The following is a 22,926-nucleotide window of genomic DNA, read 5'->3' as shown; positions in this document are numbered from 1 at the left end:
TTATCAGTTCATAAAGATGGGAGCTCGAAGAAGTCCGTAGTCAACAGTAGTAGCAATTAAAGCGTAACATGGGTAAAATACTAGAGTTCCGTAACACGTCTTCAGATGAAAATTGAACCAAAAGAGTCTATGCGCTATTCCTGACTGCCGGTAGACCAAGTCCAGCGACAAAGAAAAAAAAAAAAAAAAAACTGGAGGTGCTCGGTAAAGTGCGATCGTACACATGATAAAAGAAATGCCAGAATTGAATAATAATAATTATTTCTCGCAAAGCAGTATATATACTGCGTAGGTGCATATGTGATTCTAAGCCGTGATTGGTTAATTTTAGTTTTACTTACCTTTTTCAAGCAGTGTTATGTAATTTGGAATGATCTCGAATTTGGGAGAACAGATGAATTTAGGGGGGAGAACACCAAATCTAGAATAGTTAATTTTAAGGTTGAAATTGAAGTAAGTATATCAATTAATCGTAATAAATTGCGTAATACTTGCGCAAAAGTTGCAAGTAATAATTTATTTACTAACTGATTTTTGCAAAGGATATACTTAATAATCCATTAGTAAAAATTTATATGAAGAAAGCGATGCAGAATAATAAAGCTAAAAATACAAAAAAAAAAAAGAAAAAAAATGTATTAGCAGGAATGAGAAAAAGAACAGACTGGTAACGTACGATGGTCAGCGAGAGCAGAAAAATCCCTAACAAATCTGGTGTGACGTTAAAATGTGAATTCTTTCATGTAGTTTTTTCAAAGTTTCTTTCTTTTCCCAGTTTAGTTTTCAATTATTTGTGTTCGTATTTGCTAGCTCTATAGATTTAATATTTTTTATTAATAAATTATATTCACCGAGACATGTGTATATTAACTTCTGCTGTTAATAATATTTTTGGGTACTATTTGGTTTTGACTGCGTAAAAATTCGCCAAACTATTGTTCATGCCAGTGCCGCCAAAAATAATTGCGGCAACCCTAACGCAAGAAAGGAAAAAGGAAGTATAATAGTAAATAACTATCTAAGATTGATGTTTTAATTTAGTTGAAAGGTTAATTTCATATAATACATTTTTATTATTATAATTTATATAAAAAAGCTAAACATGACTGAATGGAAGCATAAGAGTAAATAACTACTTCAGATCATTATTATAATTTATATAAAAATTGCAAAACATAACTGAATGGATGCCTGCATCGCCATTTCGCTACCGAGTTATCGCTAAAGCATAATTTCATTTCGTTGGTTGTTCAAACATTATTTTCTATAATGAATGATGCCTTTTCTTTGAAACAATTCTCGGTAAAGTGCAGATTTGCCCACTTATTTGTTTACCGCTTTTTACAAAGGTAAAAACAACTGGATTTTTGTCAATTTTCTTTTACTTTTTAAGTGAAAATAGGTCGATGTGTATATAGATAAAGTGTGTGCGCAGTGCCAATTTTGTGCAATTCTGAGATATTTTTAAGTGAAAATAGGTCAATGTGTACATGGATACCGACGCGTCAAGCAGTGGGTGATTCTGCACTTTACCCAAAATTCTATTGCAGACTTTTCGTCATGGGCAATTCTCAAATTGTTAAATCCATAGGATATCAAAAAAGGATTTAAAATCAAAAAAAGATTTAAAAATTAAACTAGTATTTCAATAGCGTCTAAAGAAATATAGAACTATATAAACTTACGCAATCTGAAATCAGCGCGTACGCTAGATTTGGCGCGCTGTGAAACGGGCCCGTTTGCTAGATTTGGCGCTTTTGCGCATACATTTTCGCTGCAATTTTTTTACGGTCTTCAAAACGGAATAGTACCTTGTTTTGTATAGTATTTTGTAATTTTACTCCTCCGTTTTTAACATACTTCAAAATATTTTTAATTGTTCTTATATATATATTTTCTTGGAAAATGTTATATTAATTTTTGCCCTGTAAATTTTGGGAAATGTATATTTGAATGAAAGATTGATTTATACTAGCATTAATTAAAAATTTTGTTTTTTAGTTTAATTTTATCTTATTCTTGTTAGTACGTACTTTGTTATGGCTTCCAAAATGGTGCGACCTGGTCAAGTGTACAGAGTTACAGTTAGTGTATTTCGTACTATGTTTCCTATAAATGTGAGAGCATCTATACAGCGTGATGGAGTTGAACTCGCAACTGCAGTCCAAGAGCTTAAACAAAATATTCCAGAAACGCTTTTGCTAAAGGTATGCATTTATACAAATTTTATTTAAAATACTATCATATTCTACTATTCATGAAGAATATTTCTGTTCTTTCAATATTTAATTCAAGAAAGTATGCGTTACGTATATCCTAGAAATGCTCTTCTTACGTGCACACCAGGGGGGGGGAATTAAAAGAACTATGAAAACTCATACAACTTGAATGATTTTGCGGCTGACAACGTGAAACTTCCACAAGATCTTTATTTTGCCATGCCTGACATATTTTCAAAGTGCGAAATTGACTATTTCTGCAAAAATAGACTGCATTAAAAAAAAAAAAAAAAAAAAAAAAAAAAAAAAAAAAAAAATTGAAGAGGAAGCTTAGTGACGTCATAGATGGGTCGGATTAAGCTTGTGATGTCACAATATATTCTCTCATTACATTATGTATATTTACTATTTTGTTCTGAAAATAACAATTATCAGTTGTTTATTATTGTAAATTAACATTACATTATTTTAAATTTGCATTTCTAACAGTTTAGCTTGGCTTTTACTGAAAATAAGTATTGTAAATAGTTTATATTGAAAATTAATCTGATAAAGTGTTTTATTTCTACCAGTTATTAAAACAGTAAACAAAGTCGCACTCTCTTATACTTGTATTTCATACAGTTTCAATATTTTCAAAGATTAAAAACTTTAGGATTTATACAAGAATTTTTTTATTCACCATGCTATAGAACACTTTAATTTTATCGTTTTCACAAATCACTTTATTGCTACATAACGTCACCATCTGTTACAAACTAATAAGTGGACAATCTCTTATTAGTTTCATTTTTTTTCTTGTTTTCATTAATTGTTCATTTCGTTTTTTAAATTTTAAGTTTGTGAAAAAAAGAAAAATATTTTATGACAAATGGACATCATACACAGCTTTCATATAACTGTTTCTAAAATTCCTATATCTAGAATTATATCTATATCTATACGCATAATACATTGCCCTCCGCAAGTTAAGGAACAGCATGTTTTTTGTGTCTAATTTAAGAATGGAGCAACATAGAAATTAGAAATTTACAGGGTTTGTTCACTAAACAATTCTTTAATGAATGCGACATAGAATGTTTCTAAAATTAAAGACTGACATGAACTACAACAAAAAACTACACGCTTGGCAGAGAAATCCAGTCTTGGAGAAACAATATACAATCAAAAGTCAATCCGGACTCGTCGGGACTTCGGCGATTCCGGATTATCGGTTTTTCCGGATTATACATCATCAGTTTAAATCTGGTAAGATGGCATGCAGAAATTATAAAATTAAAAATATGAAAACGTAATTTATGAAATAAAGAGCAATTATGAACTAAAGGGTATCAAAATTTACCAAAAAAAAAAAAAAAAAAAAAAAAAAAGCTTAATATTTATTTGTTTACTTTATTAAACATTTCTTTCAACGCGCGCATGCGTAAAGCATACATTACGCATAGTCGAAATTAGAAAATTGCAACCAGAAAGCTATTTGATGTGTATTCGTGATATTTATAATGACGAGGAATTTGATTTAAATCATATCAAAGACGGAGTACATCGAGATGAAATACTACATTTAGTAAGGAATTATAAGCGGGATAAAATAAAAACATCTGCCCTGAAGATAAGGATAGTGCTGACAGATCAACTTCCAGTTCATTGCGCGCTGCGACATCCCCCCCCCCGCAGAGCAGCGTGAAATTGGTAAACAGATTTCGGAATGGTTAGAGAAACAAAGGATATGCCTTTATCCATTTTCTTCAGCAATTTCACTTTTTGTTTGATGGACATCGAAACATTCGCTTTCGCTTTGTAGATCCTTTGGCTGCTCCAGAATCGGAAATTCTTTTTGACATAATCGAAAGTTCAAGCTTACTTTTATAAAATTGCTCTAACAGTTTGCAAAAAATAATAAGAATAAACCAGATCCAATTAGAAGATTAAGGAACAAAGCAATCTGCAACATTAACTGAAATAGATAATTAGATAATTTTAGCTTAGCTTATACCGTCCGTCATACATTAAAAGCGCATGCGTAAAAGTATTATGCGCATGCATTATGCGTTTACGCATGCGCAGAAAGTTTGTAGCTTTGAGTTCCGGATTATAGATCATTCCGGATTATGGGCGTCCAGATTAAAGACTTTTGACTGTATCACAGTTTTTTTGAGGAAAAATAAGGTGGTAACATTAATGTTATTATTATTTATAGAATAAAGGGAAAATAACCCAATTGAAAAAGTGCAATTAAAAGGCTATTACTAAATTAAATTATAAAGCTGATTTACATATTTTTTATCTTACATATTCCCTCCTTTCAAAGAGAAAAAGGGCTTGGCGCGAAAGGAACCTTTCGGAAGAAAGCATTAGCATTATATATATGTAATGATGTGATGCGTAGAAGGAAACACTGGAACTCTCAACAGCTTTCGGTAACAGTCATGGCTTATGGTTAAGGCATACACATGAAGATAACGAATCGGATTTCGATAAATAACCAATCTTTATTTTCAAGCATATCACATCATTTTGTAGTAGATATTTATCCAATCATAATGAATTACAGTAAGTTCTATGTACACCGATTTTAAAAATAAAGCCCATGCATTTTAAGCAAAGCAGCGTGGATGTTCGCATAGCGGAAGCTAAGGAAAGGAATGATGCCAAGAATAATTTATGCTAATTACATGCAGAAAGTACTCTAAGCTATGAGTGCTTAATCTTAGGTTGTTACGTAACATAGAAAGATCTTGAATTTGGGAGAACAGATGAATTTTAGGGAAAGAGCACCAAATCTAGAATCGTTAATTTTGAGGTCGCCAATTATTTTTAAAGCAGCTGTCGTATTTTGTTATATCTTACATGCATATAAAATGATGTCATGAAATTATATATAAAATTAAAAGAAATTTCAAATACGTATACAAAATTGAAAATAATACAAACTAGAACAATAGACAAAGAATATGTATTAATCTCCTCGGTTTAACGCTTCAAACAGAACTTGTCAAGGAAAAAGTGTTTTGAAGGCTTGAACCAAGTTGATTAACGAGTTTTGAATGCGTGTTTCGTTCCTCTGAATTATTTGAGACACAATATAAAAATTGAAGCTATATTCGAATTCAAGCTCCACTTCAAAACAACATTTTAGTGGCTGTCAAATGTTCAGACCTTTTCCCTACATGTATTCGCAACCCTAGAATTACAAAATTAATATGCAAAAATAGAAACAAATTAAAAACATGAGAGAAAAAAATGCTTAAAAAAGCCTTAAAAAGCTAAACGAGCTAATTACAATCATATACATGAAGGGGTAACCCTGAACAATACAAGAAACATTGTTCAAAATGAAAAAAATTTCTATTTAGTTAGTATTTAAAGCGTAAAATAAGGGCGGCTCGAAAGCGTATTAAATTAGCTTTTATCCAAATAAAAACAAATTGCACAAAAAATACTCATTTAAGTTTCTACTTTTCCTTTTAATTTCATTAATTAAATTATATATATATATTATATTTGCAACTATAATAAAAAATACATTTATATTTTTGATATTTATTTTGTAACAATAAAACAAACCATTTAACAAAGAAAAGTCAAACAAAAAATATGTATAAAGTGAAAAAAGACAGAAAATTAATGTGCATTTGAAAAAAGTGATTATCAAATGGTATGAAAACTAGAAATTAGTGACTTTTTTGACACTGAAGTTTTGGCTGCTAATTCTTCGATTGCATATTCATACTCGGTGCACTTCAAGGCCAAGCGAACGCCTCTAACTTTCATCTGTTAACTGTTTTCTTTTGTTCGTTTTAATATTATTTAATGCCGTGAACAAAGTGTCACAAAAATATTTTGATAAAAAGTCATGAACAAAGCCAATTGCTAGATTTTTATGTTGCTAAAAATGTCAGGTAATCTGTTTCAAGCACTCAAAATTTCTTGTTAATAATTGCACTTTTCTTAGTTACTCAACCGATTTCGATCCAAATTTTCAAGTTTCGATTTTGAATCGACAAACACATGAGTCTAAATCGTGAAATCTGCAGGTTGCATTTCTAAATCCTCAATTTGCATCCACTGGAAATTCTTTTCCAAAGTACTGTAAAGAACTACACCCGGATGCTTAATTATTTTAATGGTTTGATCTAGGCTTCTAAAGTCATTGAATCTTTCTTCTCTGAACTGTTCAAATAATGAATTCACTATATTCTGTTACATAAGTATGGACTACATTCGTTGAAATGGTCTCTTCGAAATACTTTTTTATCCTACGAAAATACTTATTAGTTTCAATATCTCGCTTAACACTTTTAAGTTTGCTTTGCAAGAATTTGATGTAGAAGTGCATTTAAGATTATAACTAAATCTGCATCATCATATAGAGTGATTTCTAAACTACCGTTAAATTTGAAAATTAAATTTAACGGCTGTATTCTAGAAGATAAATTTCTCGCCAGTTTTGCAATATTTTATATTTAGGTACAACCTGAATTGTAGATTGTAAGTATGGAACAAAATTCGGTATGTCATTTGAGAAAAAAATCCGATTTTGTGTCAAAATACCTATGTTAGAATAATGCTATATATAAATCTAATATATATCTTAAGTCACGCTCTGGAGATGTGAAAAGTGCAATTTAATTTCGTCGATAGGCCCAGTAGAACGGGAGATATAGAACTGCCCCCTTTTTTTTGTGCAAGGTGTACATAGAAGATAAATACTAAAGATAAAAATATTGAAATAATGGTACATGGTAGATAAATACAAAAGATAAAAAATACTAAGGTAATGGTAAGGTAAAAAATATACAAGAGTTTCTACTCTAGTGAATGTTTTTACTGGCTTGAATTTTCGAGGGCTGGTTTTTCCAATTGTTTCGTTGTATTTTGCTTTTAAAAAAGGATGTCTGGTTATTTACACGGTAAACCATGATTTTAAAAATATATTTTTTTCACTTAGGTTCCTACAACTAGTGTTCCCGGTGTTTACAAGCTTCGTGTAGAAGGTAATATCAATGGGGTACTTGGAGGCACAGCCTTTATCAACGAAACGCTTCTTACCTTCTCACAGAGATCCATGACCATATTCATTCAGACAGACAGGCCAATTTATAAACAGGGTCAAACAGGTAATTTCTTAATTTCCTTTTTAGCATTGGGGAAAAATTGTAATATTAAATTATGATGAGATTTTCCTGTGTATTAACAAGATGATGTAAATAAATGAGCATTAACGACAGTTTAAAATTACTTCACACAAATATTAATATTCTGAATTTTAAAAGAGTTCTGTGTTTTCAAATTATTGAAAGAAATTTTTTATGCACTCATATGAATGCAATTTTTTTATGCACAGCTGTTTTATTCATACCAGATGTCTTAATGTGTAGAAGGATAATTCGTTAAAAATATATTACAGTGCACAATCCGGGCTAATGCCCGGGAAGCAGTATACAGATAACTGAAAAACATGGATAATAAAATCTGTCAGTTTTTATGCATGTATATTGTATGTGTTTATTCCTTAAAAAAATGAATAAAACAATAATTTTTTTTTTTTTTTTTTTTTTTTTTTTTTTTTGAGAATTTGTGGAATTTCACTGCATATTTTTCGAAATGCTTTTTAAAGGAAGCATTGTAAGCACGAAAAATTTTGGGTATGATATTTCAATGAAAATATCCATTTTGACCCTTCTGGAATGCATTTGAACGCTGTTTTGGCATGACATCTGTACCTACGGACAAAATAAAGGACACTTTTGTCCAAAACCGTCAGTAAAATGGATTCAGAAGAGATATTTTCGTGACATCTGTAGGTACGTACGCATGAATGTGGCTTCCATAATTCAAAAACTAGTAGATGTAGGACGTTAAAGTTTGCGTTGTCTTTTTTGTTGTGGTTAAGATTTTTATGCCTTTAGTTAATCTGCATGCAATAGTTATAGAATTATCAATAATATAAAGGTTTAAATCTCGCTAGGCCTAATGAGGCCGCCATTTGCTTACATTTGAAACTCTTAGTAGAGTAGTCAATGAAGTCAGTTGGTGCAACGACTTCATTATCTTTTTCCGTAGTCTGACCAAATGTTAACTTTCAGTTTCGTCCACCGAAAATTTTATCTTCCTACCCGTTGGCCAAATTGCTTGTTTTGTCGTAGAAACTCTTGTTTTAATTATAAAAAAAAAAAAAAAAAGGTTTTACCGTATCTGGTGTACGTCTTTTAAATATTATATGTAAGATATGTATTTTCACAGTATTACCTGTTGTTTTTAACCGTATCAGGTGCTTTAGGTTTTTCTGTATTTTACAGTTTTTACTGAAGATTGAGGTTTTATGTTTTCGCCTTGCCGCGAAGCGAGAACTAAATTGATTGAATTAGAAATATACATGGAATGAAATTCGAGGAAATAAGTTTAAATGAAGTGCAGCAAAAAATGTGTACAACTTAACAGGCCGTGGAAAGAAGTCATGTAGTGTCCACATGAGATATTTTCATGTTTATGTCAGGATTGCGGTATTAAATTACTTAAATAGTCATTCGTAAAATTAATGTGCAATGTGTTTTCAGTTTAATACTACTCACGATTTTCTTTTCTGTTTAGTTCGTTTCAGAGCATTTCCCATCACTACACATCTGAAAGCTTTCCCCGATGCCGTCGATATTTATATGTTAGACCCGAATCGAACAATTGTACGTAGATGGCTTTCCAGGCAGACTAACCAAGGTGAGTAACATGGAGCAAACTGGAATAGTTAGCACATTACCTTATTTTTTAATTAACTTATTTCTATATGGTTTGTGAAAAATTGAAAGATTTTATAATATATATATCTATATGCGGTAATTTTCATATACAGTCGAAACTATTACATAAGACCGGAGAGAGCATCTGCCCCCCTTTTTGGGTTCAGATTTCGGAGCATTGAAAAGATCGTGCGAATTACGTGCAGCACTACACAGAAAGGGAGGGATGCCTCGTGCAGGTCGTTTTAAGGGAAACTGGCTCGTACCCATGGTTCACATGGAGATAACGAAAACGCCCATGCAGCCAGCCCGTTTGCTGGGACTCGAACCCCGGAACAAACTACCAGTATTCAGCAGCGTTTACCGCTCGGCTCCTGGTAGACCGAGCTTCGCTCTTTGATCTTCTTTGTATGGAACTGTGTTTAACGTTATTAGTAGTTTGAAGTGGTAACTACTGATTATGCTCTGTTGTACTGAGAGAAGAACTGTACGAGTACTTTTGTGGAAAATTCCAGAACTGAAGTTTTTCATTTTCTAAAATAAATCTTATCAAGCTGTCATTGGCTCTGTTATAAGGTATTTCTCCCGCCTTCTAAGCACGCCTTCTTAGTGTAGTGGTCTGTACGCTGGGCGCGTATTCCAGAGGTCCGTGGTTCCATGCTGACATCAAAGCAATACCCCACCTTACACTTCCACCGTTTCTTTCCGATTAGATTCCATTTAGCTGTCAGAAAATAGGGTCTTTGTTCGTGACATCAGACATGATCAGAAAATGTTTTCTCGTCTATCCAAATTTAGAGATTAAAAAAATATGGACAGAATTTAAGGACAGTTTTAAGTGTCAATAAATCTTAAAACTTATAAGGTATTTCTCTCACCTTCTAGGCATGCCTTCGTAGTGTAGTGGTCTGCACGCTACGCGCATATTCCAGAGATCCGTGGTTCGAATCCCGGCGAGGGCGTTACTCATTTTTCAAGTCTCCAGCTTTCAAAATATCCTAACGACTCTACACTGTGAGCATTCAGTATTACGAACCCGCATCAATATTTTTGTCAAAAGTTCGTTTTGACTGTGGAAAAGCTTTTTCTAAATACAAGAAATGTACCTTGTATGATTGTTATTTCAATGAGCATAGAACTAAATGGAATGGCACATTTCTTGAAACGTTTCAACAAAAGTCCTTAATTTCAAGGCAAGAACAAATTTACGAGAGCTTACCTTACTTAAAGAGTAAACTAATAGATAATATTACCACATTTATATATCTCTCTAGAATATGGTTTGGTGCGTATTTATCTTATAACAGAAAAGATTCTGAGCAATTTTTTATTAGTTTATAGTCAAGCAAATAAAATGTAATGGAACTATGATATGCGCCCTTAAGTCGCCAAATTTCTCGCCAAATATTTTTGGCGAGAAACTTCACGCTGCCATATTACTATCTAAATTTTTTGTTTACATTTCGAACTTTAAGCCTAAAATGTCTCCAAAAACACGGTTTTCGCACATGCAAAAACTACGTTTTAAACACACGATTTAAGCCAAAAATCCGAAACAAAAACAAAAAATTTAGATAGCAAAAACGTAAAGTTTCTAACCAAAAATATTTGAAAAGAATCCATGTACACAGCGACATGTTTTAACTTAAAAAAACATCTACGAATGGCACACTGTAGGCAACGAACGAATCTACGAACTACGCACACCTCGCTTTAATAAATTAACATAACAACAATAAATTTCAAAGAATACCATGTACACAGCGTTCTGTTTCAACTTTAAAAAACATCTACGAATTGCACAATCTACACTAAAAACAGATCAAGAAAATAAACTAAAATAAATTTCAGAAAATTCAAAAAACAACAATAAAAACAGAAATTCATACAAAAAACAATGAATATAACATTCTACAAAATAAAAACAATAAAATAAGATGCATTTACCATAATGAAAGCTTCTTTTAAAAGCAGAAATATCTTTTCCCCCTATCTTCTCAGATACAGAGCATACAAAGTCCAAAATACATTCTTTAATAAAATTTCGCCAGTCACACAACGTCTGTGAAGAAAACTTCCACGATTTTGCTATATCACATGCCTTCCTACGATTCAAAATTTCGAAAGTAACAATAAAAACTTCCTCCAACGTTAACTTGCTACACGAAAACCAAGATCCAAACCTTAAACTCCGCTGATACCCACATACTTTATTAGCAACAATTTGACTGCAAACCCACACAAGTCTATCAGAAACACCATTTTTCGTCCGAGTTCTCATATCAGCTTCGCATTTCGGACACGTCAAACTCCGTTTTAAAAGTCCCGACTCCCACAGAAATTCCAAAAATACACTACGATCCTCATAAATACATCCGTGAACAAAAGACTCGTTAACAACTCCATCGTACCTTTTCATACTAAATTTACTCTGCACACAATCTAAAATACGCGGCTGAAACCTTCCCACCACGTCTTTCATCGCAACATAGGCCATTTCAAAAACACACGCGACACGAACCAACTAGCAATTAAACTACTCCACCAAAAGATTTTTCAACGTCGACATGGTTGCCATACAACACGCAATCGCGCCAAAAACCAGCGCAAAACACATATCGCCACATTTGGTGAAATTAGGGCGTTTATCAGAGTTTTACCAACGTAATTTTTGTAGGGAAAAAAGGCAGGAAAAAAATTGCTTCAATTACATCAAACATACACTGGTGTGCAAAACATAAGCAACAGCAGGTTTTTTTTGCCGTAACTCCACGAGAAATCAACTGAGAGACATGAAATGCAGAAATGAAGGAGAGTATTTTGTACGCAAAGGATGACAAAAGCATCGGAGCTGAAAAAGGAATACAATGCATACGGTATGGAATCAAACAAAAACAAGCTTTATTGAAACTCATAGTATCGTGACTCATGATTGTCAATCCAAGAAGAAGAACAACAAGCGGATGTTCCTTAATATGGGATATGCCCTTCCCTCACTGTAATGGTTCTTTCGCACCGTCTCCACATACTCAGAACTAGCTGGTGCAACATTTCTTGCGGTAGGAGTGCCCATTCCTCAATCAGCATCTGTTTGAGTTGTTGGGTGTTCTCCGGAGGATGTAATTGGCCTGCAATGCGTCTACCCAAAGCATCCCACACATGTTCGATGAGATTTAAATCTGGGGAGTACGCTGGCCAATCCATTCGAGTGATATCTTCGCTTTCCAGTAGCTCCTCAACAGCAAGAGTCCGATGTGGCCGTGCATTGTCATCCATAAAAATTAAGTCTGGGCCAATGGCACCTCGTAACAGACGCACATGGGGAAGGAGTACCTCCTCATAATAGCGATCCCTATTACAGACCCTCTGTCGAAAACGTGTAGCTCAGTTCGCCCGTTCAACATAATGCCTTCCCAGACAAGCACACCAGGACCACCGTTACGGTGTCTTTCCTTGATGTTACTGGGATAAAACCGGGTCCCGACCTCTCTCCAAATCAAAACGCGTTGAGAATCGCTTCTGGTACTGAACTGAATCTCATCCGTAAAGAGGACACGACTCCATTGATCAGTTGTCCAGTTTTTGTGCTATCTGCACAAACGGTGGCGTCGGTGGCCAACTTTCAATGGGAGGCAGCGTTCAGGGCGGCGGGCGAATAGGCCCCCTTTGTGAAGGCGTCTGGCCACAGTAAACCGCGACACTTGTCGCCCCGTTGCTGTACAGAGTTTCTGAGCAATGGCGCTTGCTGACTGCTGTCGTCCTCTTTTCGCCTGCAGGATGATATATCGGTCATGCCCTGCAGTTGTCGTCCTCGGGCGGCCACCGCCAACCTTTCTAACAGCTCTACCTGTGGTTTGGAACGCTTTCCAAGCGCGCGAAACGACACTTTTGTTGATTCCGAACTCTGCAGCTACACTGGACGCTCCTCCTCCAGCTTTCCGATAATTCTTCCACGTGTGAAGTCGTCCAGGTGATTTCTTCTAGCTATATTTCACGAACTGACTCACTGGCACTGGCAGCGAATATGTTGAATTGCGTCTCTGTCCTTCCTTTTATTCTACTGTTAAGCTGCGCGCGCCGACATTACGCGTTTTGTGTACGCTCACGTCGCCTCTGACGTTTCGTTCCTGATATTTGCATACGCATGACGTTTCTACTGACTTATGTGTTCATTGTATTGGTCTCCAGACCTCCTTTTCTGCAATTTCATGGCTATCTGCTAAATTTTTACATTGTTGCTTAAGTTTTACACACCAGCTTAAAAATGTATGTAATTATGACTTAATTAGTGCGATACTCAATTTTCAGAGATACTATACTGATTTCAAATGTTCAGATTTTGTAAAATCATTTCGTTTTTTAATTGATAAGGGTTAAAAAATTCGTTAATTTTTTTAAAAAATTATATGTTCAATTTTTTTTCCCTAAATTTTAGGCAAATAATAAAAGTCATAAAAAATACTTTGTTTTCCCATTTAACGATATGCACTAATCCTGCACTTGTGGTCACCCTCATATAAGCCAGCCTGGATGTGAAGATTAGAATTTTGTGTAACAGTTTTGTACTTTTTAAAATCAACATTTTCATGATCTTAAAAAAGATGTAAGATGTTAAGGTAAAGGTAAGAAGTAAGATGTTAAAAAGGTAACGAGAAAAAATGCAAAAATTACTCTTTTAAAGCTTTTCAAATAAGAATGCCATCTTACTGTAATATTTAGCATGAATTGATATGAATGATAATGTTATATAATATGAATATTACAGGAATTTTTCATTACTAAAGTAATTTTTAATAAGGGAGCTCTGTTTATTCATGGGTTATGAAATATAAATATATTGTTACGTTTTTTGGTAAAAGTATAGTTTAGGGTACTCCTTGGCGAAACTTGGGGATTTTTGGTGGTACATGGATACCGATTTTGTGCAATTCTTTGACTCGTTATTTTGGCTTGCGAAGCCAAAAATCGCCGCTACACAAAGCCAAAATAACAAGACAAACAATTGCACAAACTCGGTATCCATGTACACATCGACTTATTTTCACTTAAAAAAATCCCCGAATTGCACAAAAATGGCATTGCGCACTCTTTTAACTTTACCCATGTACACGTCGACCTATTTTCACTTAAAAAAAATCCCAGAATTGCTCAAACTTGCATTGCGCACTCCCTTTATATTATATAAAATATATTGATGTCTATGTACACATCAATATATTTTCACTTAAAAAGTCAAAGGAGCACCAAATTCTACAATATAGGCAAACAGAAAATGCTTAATCTCAATAAAATACATTTTAAACCAAGCAATAAAATAACATAAAAAAGGAAAAACATGTTATACATTTAAGCATTACCAAAAGCAAATATTCACCTACCATGATTTTCGAATTCGCTTCGTACACCCAGAGCCACGTAAAAATCAAAATATCAATCATACTCAAATGACTTTTTTCAAACCAGGTACTCTTTCTGATCGAACGCTTCTCATAGTGACCATCTGAACCTTTCTTCCTACAAACCCATTCAAATCCATCTAAACGGTTTTTACGTTCGACTAAACGCATATCCTTCCTACATACAGGACACTTATAATAGCTAATAATAGCTAATAATAAGTATAATATACTTATAATAGCTAATAATAAGTAAACCTTAACCAGTCAATTAAAGCTCTTTTCCCCTTTCGCTCCAAATCATACAGAAACTTCAAATTAATCTTACTACATTCGGCCATTCTACCATCTAAAGAATCAAACCAACACACACCATAAAAACGCTTACAAAACATCCCATGATTCAAAATTTCCCAGAATCATGCACCCGATTACGTCACAATAGGGTTTCCATGAAATTCAACTACTCAGGCTACCATAAATGAAACAACAACTTGGCGATAAATCAAACAACAATTTTGCCATAATACAAAAGGTACCTTAAAGTCTACTCTACCCCGTTTTTTTTTTTTTTTTTTTTTTTTTTTTTTCCCTCTCTGAAATAATGTTCCTGAAGTTGTTTTAAAAAATTACATCTTTCTTTTAGGGGCTGTTAGCTTAGAATATCCTTTATCTCAACAGCCAGTTTATGGAAAATGGACTTTGCAAGTCATAGCTCAGGTAAAATAATCATTATTCCAAATCTGTGATTGTTGATTTTAAGTGATATATTTAAAGAATAGTAAGGAGAACATTGGGCAGTGGAAGAATCTTGCCCCACCCCAAGTCTTTAGTTTCTTTCTCTCTTTTTTTTTTTTTTTTTGAGGGGGGAGGGAGGGATTAGTTTATTAACAAAACTTTTCTTTTCTACCAAGTGTGATATGCAAAAAGTAAGTATTGTTAAAATCAATAAATATAATAAAAATGTTTATAAATTGTCATTCTACTAATACCACTGAAGTATAATTTACCATTCTAAATTAACATTACCATTCTGCTGATCTGAATATTGCAGATAATTGCACTGAGTTATTGACACTTTCACATTTTGTAAGGTTTCATTAATAATCTTATGTAGATCTTCACAGAGAAAAAAATGCTCCCGAAGAAGAGGGACCTGTGTCTAATTGCCCTCAAAACATATAGAGTTGTATTCAAAATTTATGCCAAACTTTTTGCCTAATTTAAAATCATCATCATAAATCAGGATCAAATATAATAATTATGAGTATTTTAAATTGCGTTTTATTGAACCATAAGGCTCAAATTCTTAATATTTTATTAAACTCGTGTAGAAAATAAAGTGCATTTATTTTTCACCTTGGCATATTTTACTTGCATTGCAACATGTGTGAACCAAATGAAAAACGAATGATCTTCGAATGTTTCCAGACAGAACTTCTACCACTATGGAAGGGATTTACTCAACAGCTCAACGACTTTTCCTAACTCGCCGCTATTAGTTTTTTCATCATTTTAAATGCTAATTGTATCATTTTTAGCTTCCCGTTTCAAAATTTTACGTAATTTTTCACCTTAATTCAATTTAGGATGTCTGCGTTACCAACTTGTTCAAGAAATTGACAGTTTATTTTGCATCATAATTAAAAACTTTTAAACATCTCTTGATGTGTGGCAATATATTAAAATCGGTTTCTACCTGAAGCAAAAATATTCATTTCAGTGCTATAGGTGTATAGTCTGTGCTATTACTCGTAATATATTTGGGAAGAAAGAAAGTAATGATAACATATTTATTTGCAATTTAATGTTTAATAAATGAGTTTTTTTTTTTTTTTCCCATTTTATAGGGCCAAATTGAAGAACAGAATTTCTTAGTGGAAGAATATTGTAAGTTTCAATATTTTAAAATAATTAAATCATAAAAATCTAAATATTCATATGCACGTGACAATTAAGGTCACAAAATTTTATATTTATCAGCTACGGTTTTTAATAATTCTTTTATTAAGCTAATGATGTTTATTTTATAAGATTATGTAATTAGTTATAATTTGATGTTGAATGAATGTAATCTGTAATCAAGCAAATTATAAAGTGATGATTGATTTGAAATCATTATTCTATAACAGCCTATTATTATTATTGCTATTATACTAATTGTATTATTATTACTATTATTAAGTACTGTTATTCATTATCTGTGAAGTATATAATTAGTTCTGCAAAATATTTTAATTAGAATTTATACAGATCAAGCTGATTTATTTCTTGGAAAGGTTTACTTGATTTGCATTTAAAAGATTATGCAAACTTTTATTTTTCAGATCAAACTCGTTTTGAGGTGAATGTTACCATGCCATCTTTCTTTACTGACATAGAGGAATATGTGTATGGAATTGTTGAAGCAAAGTAAGTATTTACAGTGATATTTGAATAACTTAGTAATATAAACTAAGCATAAAATTTGTTAGTACACAAGAAAAACAATAACTTTATTCAATGTATGCTTTACATTTTTGGTATTTCTGATGATAATATTTACAAATATATGTTCATTATTTATATATATATGTAATAATAAAATTCCATAATCAAGAATACACTTAAAACTCTAACTATATGTTCTTTTCATTTTTAATGTCGATGGTCTCTTATTTGAAAGTACGTGGAATTAAATCCACAGCCCCGTAGTCAGTTTGTTTTTCCCGCCTTTGGTACGCGTACAGTTATAGAATGTTCTGGAAATATTTAAAGCGAACTGGATTGGCTGACGTCATTTCTTGGAAGCTCCGCCTTTCCAGAGGCTATAAAAGGACTCGCAAAAGAATATCGGGGGCTTTTTTTTAAATGTCACGATGCAGTAAACTTCATACAAAAAGTTATTAGTAATTCTTTTTATTTACTCCGGATATCTGATTTTGTAACTGCTATTTCTCCTGAATAATAATAAATGGATCTCTTTTTTTTTTTTTTTTTTTTAAACTTATCGTCTGATAATTTAAGCTACGACTAAAGCTGGTACATCACACACACATATATATACATATATATATATATAAAGTCCGAAATCTGAACATTTAATATTTGGACCTCCGGACCACTAGAATTTTAGTCCAAAGGGGCTTTGTCTCTGAAGGAGTATTGTTTTCTTTTTGCGATTGTGCGTTGCTTCACTATAAATGTCCGTTTCACTTTTCAAACTCCTGCATTATATTTGAAGAAATTAAATAATAAAAAATCCGCATGCATATTTCTTATGCATATTTCTCGCATTGGGATAAAACAACGGTACATAGAGTCATCGAATTTTGAATGACGTAATCCTGCTGCGAATATGGGCATGTGGAAACCCAAATTTGAAATTTGGAATTTTTTATTATCCATTTCATATTTTGTAAAACTTTAACGAATTTTTGGTTAACAAACTCTAAGAATTTCAAAGCGAGCAATGGCAGCGTTGTACAGAAAAAAACAGTTTCATCTCTAGCGCGCGAGACTCTGTATCGGAAATTCTAAAGATGTGCTCCATTTAAACTATTTTGCGATATTGCTCTTGAATTGAATTTTATGGTTTAAGTGCGAAGAACCTGATATTTAATAAATGAAATTAACACACAAAACGTTAAAAAAATTGCCCCTTTGGACGTAATTTAAAATCTGAAACCTTTCAGTTCTTTTTTTTTTGGGGGGGGGGAATTATTTTCTCTCACAAAATATACAGTATTCATGAAATGGAGAAAATAATATGCCGGAAAGAGTAGGTGTGGCATCCCCCCCCCACACACTAACTGAAATTCTTATGTGTCACTTTGAAACACCTGCTGGCTAGGGAATGACACTGTGCACAATAACAATCAAATTATCAATATTAGAGTTTAAAAAAATAATAATATTTCCATTTTACTTTTTCCCTGAAATTGTATACCTGTCGATCGCCAGTGGATATCGGAATTTTAGGCTAGCTCAAATGCAGATATAAATTAGCATTTTATAAACCGACACAACAGTAAAATATAAAATCTGACACGTGGGACATTGCAAGATCATCGGGGGTATGTGTCTGCAGATATTTTTAAAAATGTTTGGCATAATAATGAGAATTTCATGATAATGATGAGACTCACGAAGGTGAAGGTTTTTGGATACCGCAAGAAAAAGCGAAGTTTTCTGATAAGTCTGTCGAATGCAAAATGACGACGTAAGAAAGATGCTGTCTTACAATCAACCTCCTCCTAAGTAATAAATTTTTGCAGACCGCACTCAGTGTTTGGCACCCCCGCACAAAAAGTTTAACAGGATAGGGCATACGATATGTAAATATGCTTCGTAAAGTATGGCTCAAATTAAGTAAATCTTGGCAAATTATAATACAGTTTTTGTTAGAGAGTTAATTTTGTAGCTTTTGTTTTATTATTAATTTTATAGATGATTAAATGATATAGGCGAGAAATATTTGAGAAACACATTTCCTTCAAAATAATCAATGTTTTATATAATTTCAATTGCTTCATTTAAGTCATTCATCTTGAGTGAGAATTTTGCAATCTTATTATGTTACAGAATATATTTTACATTACATTAGTTTCATTTCAATGTAATATTTTCAGCTATACTAGTGGTGTTCCTGTTACTGGAAATTTGACATTAGTTGCTTCTATAGAGCCATTGAAAATGAATTATCGAGTCGGAAATATTCCTCCTACAATCAAACAGCATTATAGGCTGGTAAGTGCAGCACTGAAGTGCACATTAGGATTTTTTTTTTTTTTTTTTTTTTTTTTTTTTTTTTAAATTTTTAAAATATCTGTGCAAAGTTTTCCTTTTATTTATTGCAATCAGTCTGTGTCATTCATTTTTGAGTGATGAAACTAAATTTGCAAAAATTAAATCTTTATGTATTCTCTCCTACTCTTCCCAAAAAGTAATGCAACACAAAACGGTTTCAAAAAAATTTAAAAAGAAAAATAATTGTTTTAATTTCTACAGTCTCCCCCCCCCCAAAAAAAAAAGAAAATTAAACCACCTATGTAAAATTTTGAATACTTGTACTTCTGAATGTTGAATATTGAGAAGTAGGTAATTGTGTTACATAGTACTAACTAGGATTTTCAGCGCCCAGGAATAACTGAAGATTCGCGCCCTCTCCTGTTTCCTAAGGACGGAAAATATTTAATTCTAAAATTTCACAACATCATTTTTGGCTCCCCCTGGATGCTGCGCTCAGGGACAAATGTTCCGCCTTGCCCCCCCTCTAGCTACGCCCTTGTTGTATTAACACTGTAATTGAACTATAGCGTAAACACAATCACCTATTTTGCAATAGCTGTAGAAAATATTCTGAATAATATTTTAGCTTTAATTGTACGATTTTTAGCTAAACGAAAATAATTATTCAAGTATCTTTTAAATCTAATTTGAAGATGATAATGTAAAATGAAAAATAGTGGTTTGTGACAGTATTTTTTTTTTTTTTTTTTTTTTTTTCATTAGCAATAAACAAATGTAACTCTCTCTCTCTTTTCCTTACACGAAGTAAAAGAAGTATTGCAGTCACGAAAAATCTGGGTGTCATATTTCAACGAAAATATCGTTTTTGACCGCTATCGAATGCAATTAAACAATGTTTTTGCGTGACATCTGTACGAAAGGACAGAATAAAGGACTGTTTTTTTCCCGAAACGTGTTACAAAATTGGTTTAAAAGGGATTTAGAAGAGATTTCTTTCAATTAATTTTAATTTTCTTCCTGGGTTTGATCATTGTAAGATAACTACTTTTTTTAATTTAAGATTTTGTCATTTTGATCTTCTTTTGATTTTGAAATACTTTTTTATGTTTAAAAAATACATGCTTTTGAATTTCGGTTTGAAAATGAGAGAGTTCAGAATATATCTTCTAAACTAAGCATCCCGCTTAGTTATGTTCTTACTAAACAACTGAAATTTAAAAGATTTCTTTACGAATTTATTTTGTTTGTGAAGATTCTTTTGGCTTAAATGGACTAATGTCTTTATTTTGATTGAGCACTATTCGTGACTTGTGGTTTGACTCTGGCAGAAATATAATTTGATGCTTACTTGGAAGAAAGACAAAACACTCTCACTTAATTTATTTAGTGTTAATTGATGATAGATTGGTTTATTCCCCTTGATAAGTCGCTTAATCTCTGATCAATTGCTACTTTTTCAATACTTAAAATTTTTACTTTTGAGTTTGGTATTTTTGCGTTTATGGATTTTTCTTTACAAATTTTTATGTTTTTAAAGCAATATGTCTAGAAAATACTATTTAAATTACTAATTAAAACACTGCCCAAAATATTTTTTAATAATTCATAATTCATGGTTTTAATTGAATTTCTGTTCCTTAAAAATTTTTTATTATATATATATATATACCCACTCTGTTATTCGGCTCTGTGAGCTCAGTTTTTTTTATTCTTATAAATTGATAATTTCTGCACTTTTTGATTAAAAAATGATTGATTTATGTTATGCTTATCGTCTGGTAAGTTTTTTATGCCTTTAATTAATCTGCAAGCATTAGCTGTAGAATTATCAACAATTTAAAAGTTGTTTGAATGCGGTTTAGCCTAATTTTAGTTTACCATAGCAGCCATATTTGTTTACATTTGAAACAGCAAAATAGCGAATTAAGTCAGTTTTTGCACCTTGAATGTTTTTTTGCCGAGTGGGACCAAAAGTACTTTCAGTTTTGAGCACCGAAAACTATGCCTTATTGCTTGGTGGCCGAATTACTTGTTTTTGCGTAGAAACTCTAATTTTAGGGGTAAATCTGTTTTTTTTTTTTTTTTTTTTTTTTAATTGTTATAACTGTATTTTGTGTTTTATTTTTTTCTATATTTTTCATGAAGATATTTTGAGGTTTTATTCATTTTTGCTTTACCGCGAAGTGAGAACTGAATTAATTGAATGAGAAATGTATCTCTAATGAAATTCGATGAAATTAGTTAAACTGCAAAAAATTAGTATAATTTAATATTCCGTACAAGGAAGTCATGCGGTGTCCACATCAGATTTTTTTAGACAGTGTTTATTTAATCTACAACCTAGTTAATTAAGAATTATCTTTTAATCTGCTCCTGTCAGAAAAAAAAAAACAATTTAAATATCTTTTTATACTTCGAGCACAATTTAATGCTCTTGCGTTGCGACATTACCAACGTAATATCAGATCTTACATTGAAAAATTAAAAGAAAATCAAGTAATAAAATTTAAACTTCTGCTTAATATATAGAACATTTACTTATAGGTATGTCATAACGGATTTTACATTTTTTAATCCTCGTAATATGTAAGCATTTTTAAAGTCAATGAACAAGTACGTGGATATGTTGTTTTAATATGTTATTTTATATAGTTAGATAATAAGTATGTTAATTGTATCAATTTATGCTGATATTTTATTCAGAGATGTTTTAAATTTAACTTCTTATTTAGTTTCATGGAACTATGAATTTCAAATTCCCCATGAGAGAATTTGAGAAGCTTATACCTCAATTGGATAAATCCATCATTACAGTAACTGCTTATGTTGGAGAAAGGTACTTGAATTTGATTGAAGAAGGTTTCTCGCAAGCCATGGTGTTCAGTTCACGCATTAAGTTGGAATTTCTTGGATCCAGTCCTCAGATTTTCAAACCTGGTATGCCATATAAAGTATATGTAAGTTATCATAACTTTTGTTCTGTCATTAATTTAGAATATGTATTTAAACGTGTTTTATCTAAAGAAAACTGTAATTATTACAATGAAAAACGTGTACAGTACAAAGTTTAATGCAAACAGTACTAAGTCTGGACATCCATTATCCAGACCACAAGCACTTTTTTTTTGTTTGTTTCAAAGTTTAGAAATGAAGACTGTAATTCTGAAAGAAAAAAGTGGCAGATGTGCGGTAAAACTGAATTTTTCTCCCGTCTAACTGAGATTTCTCTATGTCGCTTTCAAGGACCTGCTGGCTAGAGAATCACACCTTGGCCAGTGGCAGCACATGGATTGATATTAGCCATGACCACACTTTCAGCCCTCGTGTAGTTATGAAGAGCGTGATAACTTTTTTCTATCTGTTCTTGTAAGGATCCTAACTTTTACTAACGTTTATTTTATTTTAAAACTTTACTATCACTTCTTATTTTCTACTTCCGACCTGAATTAAATGCTTTAACTTGTTTATGCAAATTGTCTTGCTAACGCGTAAGTACTTAAGTTGTGTTGTGGCTTTTTGCCAAGCGGGAGAGAGAAGGAGTTTTTAGGAAGCAAGCCGCTTGCCACTGTAGTTTTACGAGTTTTCACTCGGTTGCTGGTTGCCTTTAAGGCCAGAGGTTTAGCCCTCTGGATAGTTGCAAACGTATTGTAGTTTAAGCAGCTCGGCGTACTACATACGTACCTTTTTTAAATAAAGGCCAGTCTTAGTGCTAGGCATTTGTATACTAATTCAAAGTTTTTTAGTTAGAGTTTTAGTTAGTAGTTTTTATATTCTTACGTTCAGACCACAAGTGGTTGGTCTCTGTATTCCGAAGTTCGGAAGATTCTGTAAAAGATTGAAAAT

The 22,926-nt window shown here is 32.4% G+C and overlaps 1 protein-coding gene across 2 annotated transcripts in view; it reads left to right on the top strand.

Annotated features, from left to right (window-relative positions):
- Mcr (macroglobulin complement-related) overlaps positions 1-22,926 on the top strand; it is a 239,657-nt gene that overhangs the window by 143,637 nt on the left and 73,094 nt on the right. For both annotated transcript variants that reach the window (XM_085819950.1, XM_085819951.1), the window contains exons 4-11: positions 2,027-2,207; positions 7,171-7,339; positions 8,814-8,936; positions 14,999-15,072; positions 16,203-16,242; positions 16,680-16,764; positions 18,963-19,080; positions 21,816-22,040. In XM_085819950.1, the coding sequence (XP_085676076.1) occupies positions 2,027-2,207; positions 7,171-7,339; positions 8,814-8,936; positions 14,999-15,072; positions 16,203-16,242; positions 16,680-16,764; positions 18,963-19,080; positions 21,816-22,040 (1,015 nt within the window). The remainder of the gene's footprint in view (positions 1-2,026; positions 2,208-7,170; positions 7,340-8,813; positions 8,937-14,998; positions 15,073-16,202; positions 16,243-16,679; positions 16,765-18,962; positions 19,081-21,815; positions 22,041-22,926) is intronic.

The sequence above is a fragment of the Stegodyphus dumicola genome, chromosome 7 (assembly GCF_044657685.1).
Source record: "Stegodyphus dumicola isolate Sdum_Otavi_A_Nest chromosome 7, ASM4465768v1".
NCBI lineage: Eukaryota > Metazoa > Arthropoda > Arachnida > Araneae > Eresidae > Stegodyphus > Stegodyphus dumicola.
Note: the sequence above shows the minus strand (reverse complement) of the source record. Positions and strands in the feature narration are given on the sequence as shown.